The sequence below is a fragment of the Chelmon rostratus genome, chromosome 3 (assembly GCF_017976325.1).
Source record: "Chelmon rostratus isolate fCheRos1 chromosome 3, fCheRos1.pri, whole genome shotgun sequence".
NCBI lineage: Eukaryota > Metazoa > Chordata > Actinopteri > Chaetodontiformes > Chaetodontidae > Chelmon > Chelmon rostratus.
Genome location: NC_055660.1, coordinates 22138719 through 22156942, shown reverse-complemented (window position 1 = coordinate 22156942; position 18224 = coordinate 22138719). Strand labels below are relative to the sequence as shown.

The 18224-nt window shown below is 41.3% G+C and overlaps 4 protein-coding genes across 5 annotated transcripts; 3 read left to right on the top strand and 1 right to left on the bottom strand.

Moving 5' to 3' along the window:
* The first annotated feature begins 1878 nt into the window (after positions 1 to 1878).
* si:ch211-286b5.5 (uncharacterized protein LOC100003596 homolog) lies at positions 1879 to 5156 on the top strand. Of its 2 annotated transcripts, none has more exons than XM_041933293.1 (3): positions 1879 to 2054; positions 2582 to 2708; positions 4176 to 5156. In XM_041933293.1, exons 1-2 carry the CDS (start codon positions 1965 to 1967, stop codon positions 2705 to 2707), a joined length of 216 nt encoding a protein of 71 aa, XP_041789227.1. In that variant the 5' UTR covers positions 1879 to 1964; the 3' UTR covers position 2708; positions 4176 to 5156. The 2 variants fall into 2 exon arrangements, with proteins under 2 accessions (XP_041789227.1, XP_041789226.1); XM_041933292.1 differs by having other exon boundaries at positions 4173 to 5156.
* Positions 5157 to 6206: 1050 nt separating this feature from the next.
* Positions 6207 to 9841, top strand: si:ch211-286b5.4 (afadin- and alpha-actinin-binding protein). Its single transcript, XM_041934447.1, has 12 exons — positions 6207 to 6258; positions 6378 to 6481; positions 6561 to 6629; positions 6780 to 6903; positions 7028 to 7106; positions 7202 to 7322; positions 7977 to 8142; positions 8308 to 8411; positions 8501 to 8662; positions 8936 to 9050; positions 9154 to 9326; positions 9743 to 9841. The coding sequence occupies exons 1-12, from the start codon at positions 6207 to 6209 to the stop codon at positions 9839 to 9841; spliced, it is 1368 nt and encodes a 455-aa protein (XP_041790381.1).
* Positions 9842 to 11582: 1741 nt separating this feature from the next.
* Positions 11583 to 12269, top strand: nanos3 (nanos homolog 3). The gene has a single exon (XM_041934218.1). The coding sequence runs from the start codon at positions 11586 to 11588 to the stop codon at positions 12267 to 12269; it is 684 nt and encodes a 227-aa protein (XP_041790152.1). The 5' UTR covers positions 11583 to 11585.
* Positions 12270 to 13191: 922 nt separating this feature from the next.
* On the bottom strand, positions 13192 to 17003 carry LOC121604674. The gene is made up of 5 exons (XM_041934252.1): positions 16364 to 17003; positions 15252 to 15786; positions 14627 to 14700; positions 14152 to 14253; positions 13192 to 13341 (listed from the first exon to the last, which is right to left on the bottom strand). Exons 1-5 carry the CDS (start codon positions 16972 to 16974, stop codon positions 13263 to 13265), a joined length of 1401 nt encoding a protein of 466 aa, XP_041790186.1. The 5' UTR covers positions 16975 to 17003; the 3' UTR covers positions 13192 to 13262.
* Between the last annotated feature and the right edge of the window lie 1221 nt (positions 17004 to 18224).

The following is an 18224-nucleotide window of genomic DNA, read 5'->3' as shown; positions in this document are numbered from 1 at the left end:
AAGACCTCAATCAGACCGATTTATGTAGAATGTTTAATGTTCAATGGTTATCAAAAATGAACCCATGAAAATGGGTATTTTCACTTCTGACAAGAATTTTATGACAACAGCAGTCTCTCCTACATTAGGTGGTGAAGTTCTTACTGCAAATATATTTTGTTTACAGTGCATTTTTTTTCTGTTACTTGGACATAGCATGGATTATTCTTCAGATCCAGTGGCATATTTTCTACATTACAGTGTAAAATATGCAACTGGTATGCTTGCATGTGGTATAAAATCACCCTGTTTTTTAGAAGAAAACCCTACCGTGATGGCGGAATATGCAGTAGATAACAAATAAAATGTAAAAACAAATAGAAACCATGACACACGGCTTTGGTCCAGACTGACATTTATTTCACTAGTTGACAAAATATTCATTATAGCCATTTAATCTGGCACCATGGTGGTAAAAGGATTAATCCAGATGACTTCAGTGAGCCACTGACATTAACTCTGGCGCCACCACGAGGTTGACATTTGTATTTCATTGTGAAAAGTCTCAACATTTGGCATGAGGACTCTCACAAACTCAGCAAAATCTTGGGTGTTGATATTTGGCTAAATCTGTTATCCACCCTTTTCAAATGCTGTCCATTTGTTCAAGAAAATGCATTTTATTAAATTGGGTTACAGACAAACATAAGTTATATCTGACATACTTCACACACTCAAAAGATGGTGTTAACTTTAAAATGTGGAACTCTTTTTAACATACATTGACTGTATATACAGTATGGATGTGTATGTGTGTATTAATATAGATGCTTGTTATATTTTTCCTGTTTTGTATTTTTTTTACTTTGATTAATTATTTAAAACCTGAAATGCGGTCTCCCATTCTTACTTGAGCTTGTTCTGTTGCTGTTATTATTACTATTATTATTATTGTTATTACTGCTATTTGGTTTATTATTATCTATTTGGGCGGTTTTTAAGTTGGTTTGTGTTGGTGTTCTTGCTTTCATAACCCTGATTACAGTGACCAAGAAAGCTCGACACACTTCATCTTAAGAAAACATCTCCAGCAATGTGACAAGACATGCCCTGCAATCAGACACAACACAAAATCAAATACAAAATCATTCTGCCACCGTACCTAACCCCTGAGGCAGTTTTAGCATTTTATGGGGAAAAAATTCACTGTGCATGCAGCAGGAGATCAGATCTCATTCAGTGCAGGCATCCCATCTATATGAAAAGCCAATAACAAACCCTTTTTCTTTACATATCCATTCATGAGACCATAAATGTTTAGGTCAATAAAATGTGTTTCTGCTGCAGGGGTGACTTTGGTTTTATTTCACATTCTGCAAAACTCAGCAACAGCATGTGTCTGATCTCCCAGACTACAGACATGAGTGAGTTGAACACAGAGTTGGTTGGGGAGGTGCAGTGTATGGGTGCGCTGCCAAAAAGTGTCCCCACTGGAGCTGCGGCAGTGGAGAAATGGTTCTGCGCAAGACGAAATGACCCAAAATATGGTGCTGTGTGGGTTGGCCAGACTTTGGCCTATGGTGGCCAAGGCGACCACTTGCCACCTCTTGGCTGCCCTTGCCTCCAGCACTTCAATGCATTTTGTTGCTCCAACATAAAAATAACCCTCACGCTTAACATGTCTGATTTGAAATGCAGCAGGGATTAACCGCTGTGTTGTGGTAGCTCACCCTCCAGCTGAAGGTCACAGTATACTCTGCTGCTCTGCTCTCGAGGAAACTCATAATAACGGCCCATGTATGCAGGGGGCGTGACTCTGCTTCACTTTTTGATCGACATGCACGGAGCCCAATAGAATGGAGCGCTGACGCAGCTGGGGCGGAACAACGTTTCCCAGTCGGGTTTCGAGCAGTTGGGGTTAATTTCCGCCCAGTGGTGGACGTTCAGTCGTAGCCCTCAACTTTTCTTCGCTGACAGACGTCGTCATGTCCAACAACAATGCCAGCAATAACTTAGCTATCGCTCAAAGAGCCGTGAAGCAGCTCCGGCTAGAGGCCAGTATCAGGAGGATCAAGGTACGAACCCCTCAACACTGACACACAAACACGGAAGACTGAGCCGACCTGCTGCTGAATGGCGGAGACTCACGGACTGGACTCTTACATCATAGGCTCAGCAAAGTGGCCCCAAAGTTAGACACGAACTGCTTTCTGGTCGACTAAACCGCAGCTACAAGCGATCACATTTCTTCAGTGTTTTAGCGACTGGCAGCGGTAAAACTGTCTGTTTTTGGAAAAGCGTAGCCACCTCAAAGTGTCAGCCTATCGACAGAAGTGACACGTTTGTCCAGATTAAAGCTGTTAAAGGCTGGTCTAACCTCTAACGGCAACAGGTGAACATTGTCTCTCGAAAAGTCACATAGTAGACAAACCCGGTCGTGTGTTGCGCCGTTGCTTGCAAATGTTATGCAAAATAGCGCCAGTTAGTGTTTGTGGGTGAATGAGTTTGACAGCAGGCCAGCTGGAGCATTACAAATACTGCACATGTGATGGGCTGTCAGTGTTTCCCCTCACACACGCCATCATCATGTCTGGCTCTGCAGGTGTCCCAGGCTGCTGCTGAGCTGAGGAACTTCTGTCTGCAGAATGCCTCCAAGGACCCTCTCCTGGTCGGGGTCCCCTCCAGTGATAATCCCTTCAGACCTCCCAAGTCCTGCTCCCTGTTCTGAGGTAGGTCACCACAAAGAGCCACCAAGAAGTTGTATGATGGGTCTTAAATTTAATTTGACATGACTTTGAGCTCAACATTGATTTTATGTTTCGGTTTGGGGCTTCACCTATTGATTGTTTTTCATTACAGATTACATTTTATATATATATATATATATATATATATATATATATATATATATATATATATATATATATATATATGTAATAATTTTTACTGTCCTAGGTTATATATTATTTACGTTTTACATCATTTCAGTTCTGGGCTGTTGGTTTGACAGAATAAGCATTCTGAAGACGTCAGCCTGTTAAACTGTGATGGCCATTTTTTGTTATTCACTTTCTCCCATCTAGAGAATAATTTGCAGATTCATTTGTGAAAATAATCAATAGGTGAAGCCCCAAACCAAAACACAAAATCAATTATTACATATTATAATATATTATATGTAGTCATTTTTGCTGTCCTAGGTTACAAATTATCAAAGCAATTGCAGCTTATTTTTCTGTAAATCAAATAATTGATTAATTAAGTATTTCATTTCCAGATATGTTGCTAATTAAAGCTGCTGGTCTGAGTGTATTTATATCACTGTGCACTGCCATGCTTTATACTCCTCTGCTTAACCACCTTGTGAAGCCAAAAGCAAATTCTCACATTTGTGGATTACTTCTCATGTAAATTGAATTCTACTTTAAATAATTGTTTAAGCTCTATTTAAACTAATCTTAATCAGTTAGTCAGTCAACAGGAATTGACTGGAGACTATTTTGATAATGGACTAACAGTTAAGTTCAGGTTAACGTGATTGTCATACTAGGCAAGCTAGTGTAGGCACATTACCAAAACCCCAAATGAATGAATGAAGTACAGTGAAAAATAGAAAAAGCCACGGTAAATGGAACATTTGCATGTAATTCAGGGAACATTAAGGGAAAATCAACTTAAATTTCTCCTTCAAACAGTGATACACATTTAGGTATTATATCAATCCCACTGTGATTTTGTTCATGTTTTATTTTATTAATTGTTAGTCCTTACATATGAGTTCTTACACCCCCTCTGGTGTTTTCTCTTACTCTGATTTGACCTCTGTTAAAGCTGAAGTTGTGTGGAGCTATACAGGCAAATATTTCGTGTCACCAAGCTACATTTACCTACGAGAAGTGGTCTTTTTCACAGCGACCATTCTTAACTTGTCAGAGTAGGAAAATCACAGGTGTCACTAATATAATTAACAGTGTCTCTGTTGTAGTCAAGTGTCCCAGTGGGCCACTATGAACAGTACCAGGAGCCTGAAACTGAAGCAGCTAAATGGAATTCAGGCATCAGTCATTTTATTATTAACACCTGTGCTGTGACGTACAAATGTCTGCTGTGGAGAAGGTCTATAAAAGTTTTTTATATTTTTTTTTTATTAGTTTTAACTGTTTCTATCAATTCTTGTGTTTTTCTGTCTACAGCAGAACGACAGGTGGAGGATTTCTGAATTTATCCGTCGAGGGCTTTCTTCACTTCTACTTGATGTCACTGTGGATTGAACCAGCAGCTCCTCCTGGGATGATGCAACATGGGACTGATGGGTTCGGGGGAGGGAGCTTTTTCTCTTGTTTGCCAAAACTAATGGTATCATAACTCCCATCTGTTACATTAAAACAGGGCCAAACTCTACATGTTAGGAAAAAAAATTGTTGTTGACACTAACTTGACTAATGATTAAGCCGTTTTGGTTTATCTAGTACTTACCGTGTCCGGTCTACATTTACTGACCTAATGGTGCCTGTCTCCAGTCAGTGAAATTCAGCCCATGTGATTGGCTACTGAAAATGCAACTTGCTCTTGTGTTTTGTGTGAAACAATCAAACATTAATTTAAACCAAGTGCTGTTCAAGAATAAGAACATGTTGTGTTATATATACACTGTATTTCATATTGTGGTCAACAGACATACTGAGAGCTTTTGAGCTAAACCAATGTGTCTTAAACTGTTCATGCATTTGTGACAATGGTAAAGATGTTACTACTATTCTGAGGTTCAACATGGTACAGATTTTAACCCCATCAGTGTGATTGTTGAATGACCTTTAGCCCATCTTTTTTCTGTATATATTTTACAGCCTGTTGAGGTTGATATGAGGCATATGTTCCTGTCTTAAATTAAAATAAAACTCTTCAGGCAGGCCTGACACTATTTGGGCGGTGCCACTTGGTAGCAAATTTAAAGTATATCACTTTAGATACACAAATTGCCAAACAGCATATTCATGTGTCCAAATATTGTTTGTATTTAATGAATCATGCTGTCGTAACTTGTTGCATTAATTGTTTTCCACACATGAAACATATTCCAATCAACCAAAACTATTACTACTGTTAGCCTGTATCTTTCTTACCTTTGCTACTATGGGCAAACCTTTAGAAATTAAATTACTTTTTGGGACACTGTATGTGAGTTTTGAATATCAGTAATTCTTTGAAAGTATCACTTTGTGCATGAGACTTCATGACTCATAAGATATCAGGTTATTGTTCATTCCAAAACACACGAACAGGCCACAGAAGATGTTACACAGAGATTGCAGCCTCTTTGTTTGATTTCATTGATCATTCAGTATAAGGTGTTTCAGTATGCAAGAATAAACATCTCCAAGAGTCATTTGTACAAATTCAGCTGGAGTGAATGGTGTGATTGTTTGTAGGCCAGTGAACTGCTGGACTAAATTTAGTTGATTAAATAACAACTATGGTGGACTCATGGCCACACTGTCATAAATGTACAGGATAATAGCAGCACCATTAACTGTAAATTCACAGAAATCATGGTGTGTCCACTTTGGAGTTTCATATGGACAAGGTTTACTACAGAGAAAGGATTACTGCGATCTATTGAAGTTTGTAAGGAGGAAAAAAACCTACAAATATTGGTAATACATGCTGTGCTTGCTCCACCCATGTTCTTGAAAACAAAACAATACCAGGCTTAAATTTGCTTGACAGGTGACACCACATGCTGACATTAATTCTGGGACGTGAATCATGCTCCACAGAAGATTTGAGAAATCCTGAGCGAAACCTCTATTGGCTGAGGATGTATGTTTGGGTGTGTCTCAGGAATTATCAGTTGAGTTCTTCCCATCATGGATATTTCTTTGAATTTAGCCCACAACACCTTCTGAAAACACCTTATATGAAAAGTTGTTTACTCTATCGAACCTCTGACAAGTTTAGGTAGGAAGCAGTTTGATTAATTTTAAACCTTGAAGCTTCAATCTTCTAGCCCTTTGTCAGTGGTAATTAGCAGAAGTGCTATCACCTGGGAATAAAAGAGGCAGCATCTGTATGAGGAGGTTTTACTGCTCAGGTAAGGCACTAGAAATGTGAACTGATGCATTGTTACAAGTATTTTTTGTCATTTAAAGTATTAAAATAACATCCCAGAAAAGTCTGCATGTGAGTAAAATGCTTTCTTGTTGCTAATATGTGAACGTGGCACCCAGATGGCGTCAAGGTTTGGTCAGAGGAGAGCTGGAAGACGCCTGGAGTGCTCTGGTAAGACTGTGGCCTCTCACCTGAAATATTGTTACCTGAGCCAAAAGCCTGAGGCCACTTACCTCCAGATTTCTGTTTTAAATTGTGCCCCTTCCTTCCTGCTCTCTTATCACCTACAGACTCCTCTCTGCTGAGGGATCCCAGCCCTCTGAATGAGCCCTCTCACAGCGCCTCCTGGTGGGCTGACAGGGAGGAGCACAGAGAGCAAGGACACTCTCTCAGGGTGGGTAAAAATGAAGCAAATGAAACAGGATAATGCTTGTAGTTCTGGAGGAAAAAAAACTACGCCTCTTATCTCGTAGGAGCAACTAAAAGAGATGGATGAGCATGTGGCCAGGCTTCAGGACACGCTGAGATGTGAACAGGTCAAAGTAAGTTGTACTGGACAGCCCATGAGGAGCTTATAATGCACATGCAACTGTGAAACAATTGTATGAAGGTGGTCTCGGGCAACTCTTGGCTGGCACCCCCTGCTTTATGCTAATTCCCCCTCTTCAAAATCATGTCTTCCCTCTTGCCAGTGCACTCGTCTGCAGCTGCAGAGTAACCAGCAGGAGGCAGAGCTCAGGCGTCGAGAGCAGCACAGCAACAGACTGAAGGAGCGACTGTCGCAGCAGATCGACAGACACCGTGACAAAGGACCCTGTGAGACTCGCTCGGTCGTGTTGCAGTTAAAATTCACAAATTCATTTCTCACACAGCCACTTGCTTATATACAAATGTTTACTGAAACCACTCAACTTTTACCATCCTGCATTTTTCTATTAAGCCATTGAGGTGTTGAACTTTCCGCCTGGAGGTCGAGGCAAAAGACAACAGCCGATCAAATCATTCAGGTCTTCGGCAAAGTAGGTTGGTTGCCGTTAGCATCGCTTTCTGATTGTTGCTTTCAAGTGCGCTCTCCGTCTCAGTCTAATCCTTGCTTGCTCTCCCCACCCTGCAGACGAGAAGAGGCAACTCTACGTCTGATGCTAGAGCGCAGAGAAGCGGAGCTCAGACAGACAACTAAGCTGCGCCACAGCCTCACCACGTTACTTCATGCACTCAGAGTTGACATGGAGCGTGTGAGTTAGAGTAGAGGGCTTTTGTAGTAGTAAGTAGGGAAGCAGTAAGAGCTTTAAAAAAATGGGTTACTTTTTACAAAAAACTGTCTGTTCCAGATCTTTCAATTGTATCACATGATCTTCCTCAGCAGATACTTCTGTAAAGTTGGGGCAGGGATTAAAGCAGAGATTTGCCAAAACTAAGTCCATTTCTTAGCCATTCTGCAGCTTTCAAGTTCATTCAAACATTCATTCCTTGAACCCTTAACCCACCCTGGACAAGACAACTAGGAATCTTTACATGATCTTCGCCATCTGCTGGTGAAGATCAAGTAAAGCTATCAAAAGCCAAGCAGCAACCTCCAAGGCTGAAAAATGAAGCCAACGTGGAAGTGCCAAAAACTGCAGTTCCTTTAATGGCCACTTGAGACTGGCTCCAAAATTGAGTCAATCCCCATAGACCCCCATATTAAAATGCCCAACTTTACAGCAGAAATAAACATGTTTACAGCCTGGTTTAGAGAACGGTTTTTGTCTCTATAGCAAATTTCCCCATTCATGACAACTGTACAGGGGTGAATTCTCTATTTTTAACTCAAGATTATTTTTACAGTTGTAATGTTGAATCTAGGATTAATTATTCCACGTAACAACTGAAGTCTAACCTTTTCAAAGACCCTGTCGGGTGAGGAGGATGTTCAGCATGAAGGCCAGACTGAAGACAAAATGCTGGATCAAGCTGAAATGGTTCTTGGTGACCATGTAACAGGAGGTGTGGTTCAGAGCTGGAGGCAGGTGCAGAGAAGACTGGGTGGCGTCCTTGCAGAAGGCAAACATCCAGGTTGAACCATCTTTCAAGCGATGCTTTGATGTATATATCAATAGAATATATTAGGATTTATGCTTTCCAGATTTCTGTTTTCAGCTTTAATTTATTTTTGACAAACTGATGATTGAGAAACACTCGTCTAAGGACTACGGTATGTGGTCTTTCTTGACTGTGCAGGCCACACTGGTGCTGGTACCGACCATGACAAGCTCCTGGCACAGCTCGAAACTGACCTGAAGGAGAGTCAGCAGCTTGTCAGATTACAACAGCAGCTGCTGCAGGTTTGATCGTCTATCACACACACACCTCCTCGTAAGAACTTTTGCTAGTTTCACACTTCAAAATGCTCTTACTTGGTTTGTGTCAGCAGGACAGCCTTGCTTCACCTGTCCCATCTGAACTGGCTGATTCCTACTTTTTGGAAGAGTGGGAGCGACTTCAGGTGAGCTGGGCAGAGCTCGATCATCAGAGGCGGACTTTTGAAAGGGAGAGACAGTCCTTCACCGATGCTGCCATTCGACTAAGCCATGAGGTGGGAGGTGTTGAAAATCATTAAAATTAATAAGGTAGCTAAGCAGCTATTGTGAGAGCAAAATTGTATTCACTGTCTGAGGACACCTTGTTCAAAGATCAGATGTGCAATTACAGCAGTTTCCTCATACAAGAGGGCACAGCATGCTGGCTTCTTCCCACTGCTTTCACATGCTGCTGTAATGCCCAAATTTCCCGACTGGGAATAATAAAGTTTTATCTTATCTTAAAGGGCTGCTGTTTACTCTCTCATTGCTATATTTTGTGTCTACAGCGTCGGGATTTTGAGCAACATAAGGCCTCCCTCCTGAAGCAGCAGTATCTGTGTGACTCACCTCTGTTAAGTAAGGGAGCACCGAGCAACAACAGGAGAGAGAGCACTGCCGTCAGTGAGTCAAGTAATGGGTGGAGTGGTGGGAGACTGATGTTCTTAATGTGCTGAAATAATTTTACTACTAAAGCTCTAAATGCGTTATGCGTCTCTGGCTCCAGATTTCTCAGGTTTGGGGCTCACCAGCATATCGGGCTGTCTTCCTATTACTCCGTCTTCCACCAAGTCAGGGACAGCTGCTGTTTCTGGATTTCATCAGGGAAGAGTCAGAGTTGAAACCCCCAGCACTCCTGATCTCTACTCTGCCCTCAATCTGTCATACAACTGCAGGTTAGTCAGGACCTGCTGTCACAGCGATGCATAATGTGAAAGAAATGTCTGTTTTCATCAGTGAATCCAAAGCATTCATTGCAATGTTAGTGCTTTGAACTAGTAAAACCTGGCCTTGTGTGGTGCTGATGCTACAGTATTCTAAATATAGTAGCTGTTACAACATGTATACATAGACTTTTCTCCAGTTTGGCCCAAATTATTCGGTCAAATGTTTACACTAGCGGTTACAACCTGAGACAGGAAGCTAATATGCAGGCACTGGAGTTTTACACAGTATGTTAAAGAAAAGCTCCATTTGCTCTGCAGTGATATTTTCTGTATGATCTTAAAAGCTTACATGGGTTTTATGTCCTTCCCATTGCCACAGCTATTGTTTTGCCATCTGTCATTCCTCTCCTTTCCTTCAGAACCAATCAGACTGATCACCAGTCTGACACATGGGATGGCCAAGCAGATGGGATGATGCACTCGCCACAGGCTCCAAACTTTGACTACGATTTTGACGATAGGTGGTGATTAAAAAACATATTGTACTTTATTTCCACTTTTTAAAATAATCAATAAAGACACTGCATTTTTACCCTACTGTGTTATCTTTTTTTCCATTTGGACACACTGCTGTTTGAAAACAGGGAAAATGGATTTTCGCTGTTGTTATCTAGTCTTGCCATTAAGTAAGTGCTCTTCTGCTGGTTAATTATACTTCCTGCTGTCAAGCACTTAAGACTCCTCTTGGGAATTTTATCTTCTATTTAAAAATGGTCCAGAATCCAAGATTCTTTTAAAGAAAGCAGAACAGAAAATACAATACTCACTTTCCATACTATATTTGCTTGCACATTGTCAATGTATGCTTATCATTTGTATTCACACCAGGAAAGTGTTTATAAAAGATTTTTTCCCCTTTATTTAACAGTGGATAGCACAGAGGTAGAGAGGTTTGAGAGGTGAGACAGCAGACATGCACCAACGGTCCCCAGCTGGATTTGAACCAAGGATGTTGTCTATGTGGTATGTAGCTTAACATTGCAGCTATCGGGGTACCTGTCAGTAACGTACTTTAAACCAGGAAGTTTAAATGTGGCCTGCTGCTAAATTTGTTTGGTAGTTTTGGTTGGTTTAATGATAAATTGCAGGTCTACTAAGAGTGCAGAATGATTAGAACTAACTTTCCTCACACACCCATTAGTTGCTTCCATGCAAATTAAAGATCTATATGGTTTTTCAAATTGTGCAGTGTTTAAAATTTACCATGCATGTGTGAAAACCCATTAGGTTAGTTGTAAAATTGCAAATATTCAACCTCTCAACAAATGAACATCTATTTTCCTTTCAGCCTTTCAAGCTGAGTGTATTTTTTTTATAGACATTTCCATTAATTTCTCAGAAGCTGATGCAGAGGCTCAGTTACATGAAGACACATGAGGTGGTACTGCCCCCTCAGATACGAACTGGACCTGCTCAGTTTGAATCCTGTTACATCTGAAAGATGACAAAATATATGAGCAATAGAGAGAAGGTCTGCATGTTACAGACATCCTGTTTGTAACAGCTCCATTAACTCAGTAGTATAGCAGACATACAGATTGGTGACAAAGGAAAAACAACATAAAAGTATCATAGGAAGGAGTTGGTCCAAAACAAGCTGCCAGAACAGCTCTGAACTCAACTGGACGGATCAACCCCATTCTCAGAAAATCTGTTCCTTCATTTTATGTTTTCACAACCGTCTGACATGTCAGTTCAAAATCTGCCACGTGTTCAATTACGGGTGAGATGTGATGGCTGAAGGCCACCAAACCATTCAGTCCTGTAAGGAAACATCTGCATGTACTCTGTTTCTCCAGTCATTTAGTCAGATTGTTTCCTCTGTCTCCCATCTGTAAGTGAAAGTAGAAGCTGCCTTTAGGTTTAATGGTTGTTGCTTGCTTTATCTCCCCAAACCAATTCTTAAAGAGTTAAAGATTTGAAAAAACAACAGCTGTGTGGCTTTTTGGTTTCAAGCAGAGCATGACACACTCTGTCAACTAGTTTGATTGGAGAGAAGTTGACCTGCACGTGCAATGCACGAGGTCATGTGATTGGCTGGCAGGGCGGGGAATAAGCCTTTAATCACCACTTGTGTTCAATTACCAATCAAAAGTTTGTTACGCGCTCTTAGCGACGTGTTTTTGTTGTTTTTATCGTTATTACATAGGCAGCAATTCCATCCCCTCACTGAAGAGGAGTGTGGCAGACAAAACGAGCTGGATTGAACGGTATGGTTTGGGGACTCTTACATCACGTGCCACAGTTCATGGAGTCGGACAGCAAAGGTTTCCAGCCCTGGAAAGACTATATAGGACTGTCGGACACAATCAGAAAGATCCTGGGCCGGAACACTGCCACTGAGTTCCCACTGCCGGCCTCCAAAGCTCCGCAGTCGGATTCGGATGACATCTGCAAGGCACTGATGTCCGTGCGCATTAACGCAGTTTGCCAAAGTGGCAACCTCGGCGCAGAACGCGCACCAGATTTAGCAGGTGAATCTGCACTGCCTGGCCCTTTGGCTCACCAGCGTCCACCTGGTGGTTTGTGGTACACCTCAGACTCCTTCCCTGCTGATACACCAAACTCGTTGGGTTTGAAGCTGGTACCGAGACCGGCGGGCTGCCGGGGGCCAAAAGAGCGCAAGAAGACCACTCGTTTCAAATCACCGGATCCGCAGGCGTTACCTCCCCCACCTGAGCGCATGTTCTGCAGCTTCTGCAAGCACAACGGGGAGTCCCAGTTAGTGTACGGATCCCACTGTCTGAAGAACAAGGCCGGAGATGTTTTGTGTCCCTATCTGCGGCAGTATGTGTGTCCCCTGTGCGGGGCCACGGGGGCCAGAGCTCACACCAAGCGCTTCTGTCCAAAAGTGGACCTGGCCTACAGCTCTGTGTACGCCAAGTCCAGACGCTGAAGCATCAGGTGGCAGGTAGCAAACGGGCACAGAACGCTGAATCCTCCTCAGAGTGTGACTTTTGTTCTTTAGCACGCGTGTGTTTGCTTTTGTGTTTTGGTTTGGCTTTCTTTGGCACGTTTGCCGTGCAGCCTTCTGATCATGCTGATTGGAGTTCATTTCCAGCTGCTCTTTTTGTCGGCCTGGCCTCCTCTAACGGCCTTCTTTTTTGTGCTTGGACTGTGCAGGATACTTTCAACTACTGTCAGATTACGTTTAGGAGACTAGAAGGGGAAAAAAAGCGTTTCAGGGGAAAATGTATGTTTGTGTCACACATTTTTAAAACGTGGCCGTCTGATGTCCAGTTCCATATCTCCTGTCTATGCATTGAAGGATTAAACACTATCAAACCTTTTATAAGAAGCCATCAGTAAGAATATGACAGCACGTAAACATCATGTGACCTCATCAGCGTTTTAAATTTTTTAAAAATATGAGTGACTTGTTCTGAGGTGTGAATGCCTGTTCTTGAGGCTTGTTATTTTATTTTCAATATTATGCATGTGGCCTTTTGATAATACCATTTCAGCTTGTCTGACTTTATGTAGAAAAAAACATTTGTGTGACGATTTCTGTGTGAATATTCTTGTATTCCAGTTATAAATGTTTAAACTGACAACTTCTGTGTCTTTTTTTGTCCTCTGAAATGATTTGACAGAATTCAAGCCCGCCATGTGGGTCAGATTCACCTCTGGATAGTCTCACTAATGACAGATGAGACTTCCAGAATAAAACTCAGATCACTGACTTGATGAACAACACAGGTTTATTTGGAGAGAACCAAAACAACTAAATGAGCAAACTGAACATTCCAGCTGTTGGTGATGCCAGAACAGTGAAGGTGAATTAACTGTGAAAGAATGAAATGTTTGTGTATTGGCACAAGTGCTTGCATTACCCACAATCCACTGGGGCAAAAGTAAGATCAGGGTGGCAGGGACTTGAAACAAGCCCTCAGCTTATTGAGCTCCTTGAACTTTTACTGCTGCGGTGCAGGTTCTCCAGCTCTCTATGAGTGGCCATGACTGTTCGACTAGAAGAAGCAACCAGAGGACATGCTGATAACCACTTTCAGAAACTTTTCTCTACCAGGTTTAAGTTTGACAGCAAGTAGGTCAGATTTAGGCAGGTTGTATGCGTTAAGTCAAGAATAAATGAGTGATAGAGGAAAAATAGATTTATGGGACGTGTGTGGTGGTAAATGTGTCTCAATGTCAGTACATGTTTTTAAAGAAATTGTAAAAATTCATATTAAAACTACGATCCCCATCAATTCTTAACACATTTCCGCACATTTAAAGGTACAGCTGAGTTTTATTTAAAGCACATCTGTAAATTCCTTTTTACATTAAACTGTTTTTATGTTTACCTTTTAACTTTTTTTTTGCAACTAATTAAGGCTGTTTTTGTTCCTAATAGCCCCTCAGATCAACTAGATGTCAGTCTGTCACCTACATGTTTGTCCTCATGTAGATTTACAGTTTTTCACTTCAAATTTGTTGCTCGAGGGAGGGTGCGTCTACAATGTCTATAACTAAACCCAGAGTGTGTGAGGCTGATTTGTCGCACATCAAAGAAAAATGCAGAGGCTGCTCTGGCAAAAGGTGTCCAGCAGTCTATAGCTCACACAGCTGATGACACACTCCAGCCAATTAGAGCACAGAGGTGGGTGTGAGGACGATGAAAACTGACCAATGGTATTACAAGTCAAAAGTTCAACTATAGGAATTGGGAGGACCAGGAGCTGGATGTAGAGAGGGGTTAGAAAAAAAGGACACAAAAGCAGAAGACTAAATGATAAGGACAGACTGTAGAAAACAAAAATAGAGAAACATTTACTAACTTTAGAGAGGAGAGTTCTCTGATGAGACCACAGACCAGGTCTGTAGCATCATGACAGTCCAGGGAACCAAGATCTTCCTCCCTCTCCATCACCCCCTCTTCACTGGATGGGAAGAAAGTTAATAGTTGAATGGATTAATAAATTGTGCAAGCTTGTAGGGAGTTGTCAATTTGAATTTTTTATTCTCACAAAAGAACTTAAATGAGTATATATGTTAATTTCTGTGACAGATGTTAATCTGTTACATGTTAATCCGTGTTAATATGTAAAACTTTCCCCTGTCCTTGTTAATCAGTAAGTTGTTCGTGTGGCTGAAAGAAGACACCAGGGTTTCCCAAACCTCAAATGAGCTAAACCCTGACATTGTTCACACTTCTGAAAGCTAGTCTACAAAGGCTCACTTGCTACCTTAACCTTCCCTTTCTCACCACTGCCGGGGTTCTTTGGGATTTAACCCCCTTCCCTGCTTGCTTACCTCAGAGCGATGGTGTTCAGCTGAGAGTCCGACACATAGTCCAAGTGCCCAGATCCAAAAGGGTCAGTGGTGGTCTGAGGATGTAATTTTTGTTCTGTTAATCAACTGTTTAGTTAATAAAAACTTAGAAAATAGTGAAAAATGCAAATCACAAGTTCAGAGTCATCAAATTGCTAATTTTTGTCCAACAATCTAAAATGCTATTAAATTTATGATGCTATAATAAGAAGAAGAATAGCAAATCTTCACATTTAAAATACTGGAATCAGCAAATATTTGGTATTTTCTCTAGATAAATTACTGAAATGACTACTTAGATGTGTTCATCTTCTAGCTGACTGATTTAGCATTCATTTGTAGTATTTCTCTTGCTGGTGCATTAGTCATTGTCACACTGCACAGTGCGTGAAGTGGCAAAGGGTTGACACCATATACAAAACACAGAAAAACTGCATTAACGAAGAAGAACATGTGGCTTCAGCAACACTGACTGAAAGACATGAGGGCATGTCTGCAAAACAGTCATAACAGGGGTTTTAACTAACATCTCTGACAGTCTCAACAAAAAACTTGACATTATGAGCCTCACTAAACTGGTATCTGAAGTTCTGGTACAACCACTCACACTGTCTTTCCTCCCTGAGCCACCAGGTGACACTGCAGCCTTGCAGAGCTCCACAGAGCCACAGCTGAATCCTCCTGACCGGGTGTCTGTGGATGAAGCACCTGCTTCAGCTCCGTCGCCGTCCTCATCATCACAAATCAGCTCTCCATTCTTCTCATCTCTTGGCTTGGTCACAGCATTCTCCTGCACAGGGGCAGCCTCCATCACATCCTGGTTCTCAGTTTGTTTTGGATTAGGGTAAAAACCGATGGCAAGACTTTGGTCTACTACTGCTGACCCATCCCCCCTATCCTTCATTTGTTCCTGAGGTTTATCAGCCATATTCTCAGCTGTATGTCCATCTGGTTCCTGCTGCTCCTGGTTCCCGAAAGGCTCATCCTCTGTGGATGGATCTGACTTTCTATCACCAGTTTCTTCCGGATCAAGCACCATGTCTCCTTCAGCCTCCCCACTCTCTCCCTTTGAACAGCCTGGATCACACACAGTATTGGTCCCATCTGAGGTAGTGACAGCAATGTAGACTTCAGTTTGTGTCCTGTGTGTAAACAAGGAATGTGATCATCAAGAGGGAAGTAACAAATTACATTTGCTCTTGTTATCATAATTTTGTAAATTTTTTATCAGTGGTTTCACTCTAACTTTACTTTAAGATTTGCAGCTCAAATGCATACATCACAGAACACATGTTGTTGACTTTCAACCATAGCTTGAGTAGCATGTGACACTGAATGCATTAGTCATTGTCACACTGCACAGTATGTGAAGTGGCAAAGGGTTGACACCATATGCAAAACACAGAAAAACTGCATTAATGAAGAAGAAAATGTGGCTTCAGCAACACTGACTGAAAGACATGAGAGCATGTGTGCAAAACAGGCATAACAGGGGTTTTAACTAACATCTCTGACAGTCTCAACAAAAAACTTGACACAGTGACACATTCACTGAATGTGTCACTGTGTCACAACCAGTAGTGGAACGAGTCACATTCACATGTGACTTTTTTCCACTACTGGTCGTAGTAATGTAAATCCAAAAATTTAACTAAAAGTGTAACTAAAAATGTCAAATATTTAACATGCAGTTTGGGTTTCTCACTACATTATTCTGACCTGTCATCTCCTCCACAGTGACTGGACTGAAGTGTTATCTCTGCCTTGTTCCGCTCTGTAAGACTGCCTTCTGGAATGGATAGTGAGAATGGCAAAAGGGGTGAAGATATAATCTCTTCCTGAGCCACAAGGTCAGCTGTGTTATTACACATCTGCTTCTCAGCTCTCTCTGGTCCGTTCTGACCGTTTTCACGCTTTTGTGTCTGTAGAAAGTGACTCCGCTCCTTCTCTGTCAGACCACACATGCCCATCCGTCGCTTCTTTTTGGCCGGTAACACCGCTGCTGCCTCCTTTCTGACATCCTTGACGTAAGGCATGTTCACAATGCTGCATTCTTTGTGGCTGGTTTCTCGGTTTCTCTCCAAATTACACGGAGAGTTCTCCTTAGCACCCAGTTGCTCCTCCAAAGCAGTTGCACAGGATCCGTCACCCTGCATTTGATCATTGCATGTTTGAGATGGTGATTTGTTACAGTCCACTGTAGTTATTTCCTCCTTGCCCTTTCCACTGTGCTTGGCTTCATTATCAGTAACTGTGAAGACTTCTATCTTAGAATCATTATTGGGACTGGTCACTGTAGTCTCTTCTTGTGCTTCAAGAGCTATAACCATCACATTTTTTAAGGAAACATTTGTTGCTTCTGCATGTTTTTCTTCTGTGGTGGGATCTTGTTTGGTGAGACAAGACTGTTCTGCTGCCGGGTGTTGCTGAGCTGAAATCGTAGTAGATTCCTGAAGAGGGGGCTGGTGGCACTGTAGCATTGTGGCATCCACTGTATTATTTCTTTCAGCGTCCTGAAATGAAAAAAAAAAAAAAAAAAATAGAATGACTAGTCAACAGTTTGGCTTGAGAAGATATAAATGTAAGTTCTCTTTCAATTGCCTAAATTACCTGTTGATGGAGAGTGACCTGAACTTCATCAGTACTGGATATTTCATCACTTGGACATTCCCTCTTCCTTGACCTGAGCGAACGAGGCTGGGCTGAAGCTAAGCTGTCTTTACACATTTAATTAATCAAATTAATCAAAGACTCAGATTGGAAAATCATTGTAGGTTATTGCCACTGAAAAAAATTACCAGTATTTTAACGAAACATGTAGCAGGAAATCTTGGTATAATAGCGGGAAACCTTGGTGTAATATTTGGCAGTGACATTTAATTTGAAATCTTGATTTTGCCAAATAAGGAGCATCTCAAAAATGAGGTCTTTTCTCTCTCTGCCTGATCTTAAGAAGGTAACTTATGCTTTATTTCTTTATTTCCTATCTTAGATAGGGTTAAAACAGTCAGGGGCCCTCAGCTCTGTGACTCCTCATCTCTTAAATCACTTTTCAAAACATAGCATTTAAAAAAAAAGCCAAATAACAAATAATAATAACATATTATTTCTGTTCAACAGTAGCAAAGTTATTTCATATTGTGGGACAATAGCATCTCCTTTACCACTGCTGGTATTCTTCGCTTTTCCTTTGGCCATCTCCTTTTCCTAAAGAACATAAACTAGTTAACTTGATCAAAGACATTTCAACAAAGTACGAAATCTGAACAATTATAGACTATAACTGCAGTGTCTTAAAGGTTAGCTTAGCGCTATAGGCAAGTTAGAATGCTTTATGACACTTAGCTAACAGCTAACAGCTAACATCAAAAAGTTACAGTGGACTTGAAGCCAAGTTGAAGCTATGACTTTGGTGCTGAGTGTACTGTTCAAATAACCAATTTTATGCTAATTAAGTAAATTGCCAGTAGCTGCTCGACCGTGACAAATTGACAACTCATATTTTTCCCACGGTCATACAAACACCCACCTGAACAGCGACTGACATACTACATCGGTGTTTTACGTTAGTAATGGGCGT

What these genes read in the sequence shown, in the direction of transcription:
- si:ch211-286b5.5 (XM_041933293.1), top strand. Translation starts at nt 1,965, where the DNA reads ATGTCCAACAACAATGCCAGCAATAACTTAGCTATCGCTCAAAGAGCC. An exon ending in CCAGTATCAGGAGGATCAAG is followed by an intron (nt 2,055 to 2,581) that starts GTACGAACCCCT and finishes CTGGCTCTGCAG; the next exon opens with GTGTCCCAGGCTGCTGCTGA.
- si:ch211-286b5.4 (XM_041934447.1), top strand. Translation starts at nt 6,207, where the DNA reads ATGGCGTCAAGGTTTGGTCAGAGGAGAGCTGGAAGACGCCTGGAGTGC. An exon ending in ACACCGTGACAAAGGACCCT is followed by an intron (nt 6,904 to 7,027) that starts GTGAGACTCGCT and finishes TTTTCTATTAAG; the next exon opens with CCATTGAGGTGTTGAACTTT. An exon ending in CCATTCGACTAAGCCATGAG is followed by an intron (nt 8,663 to 8,935) that starts GTGGGAGGTGTT and finishes TTGTGTCTACAG; the next exon opens with CGTCGGGATTTTGAGCAACA.
- nanos3 (XM_041934218.1), top strand. Translation starts at nt 11,586, where the DNA reads ATGGTTTGGGGACTCTTACATCACGTGCCACAGTTCATGGAGTCGGAC.
- LOC121604674 (XM_041934252.1), bottom strand. Translation starts at nt 16,974, where the DNA reads ATGGTTATAGCTCTTGAAGCACAAGAAGAGACTACAGTGACCAGTCCC. An exon ending in CACTGTGGAGGAGATGACAG is followed by an intron (nt 15,787 to 16,363) that starts GTCAGAATAATG and finishes GTTTACACACAG; the next exon opens with GACACAAACTGAAGTCTACA. An exon ending in GCTCAGGGAGGAAAGACAGT is followed by an intron (nt 14,701 to 15,251) that starts GTGAGTGGTTGT and finishes TTACATCCTCAG; the next exon opens with ACCACCACTGACCCTTTTGG.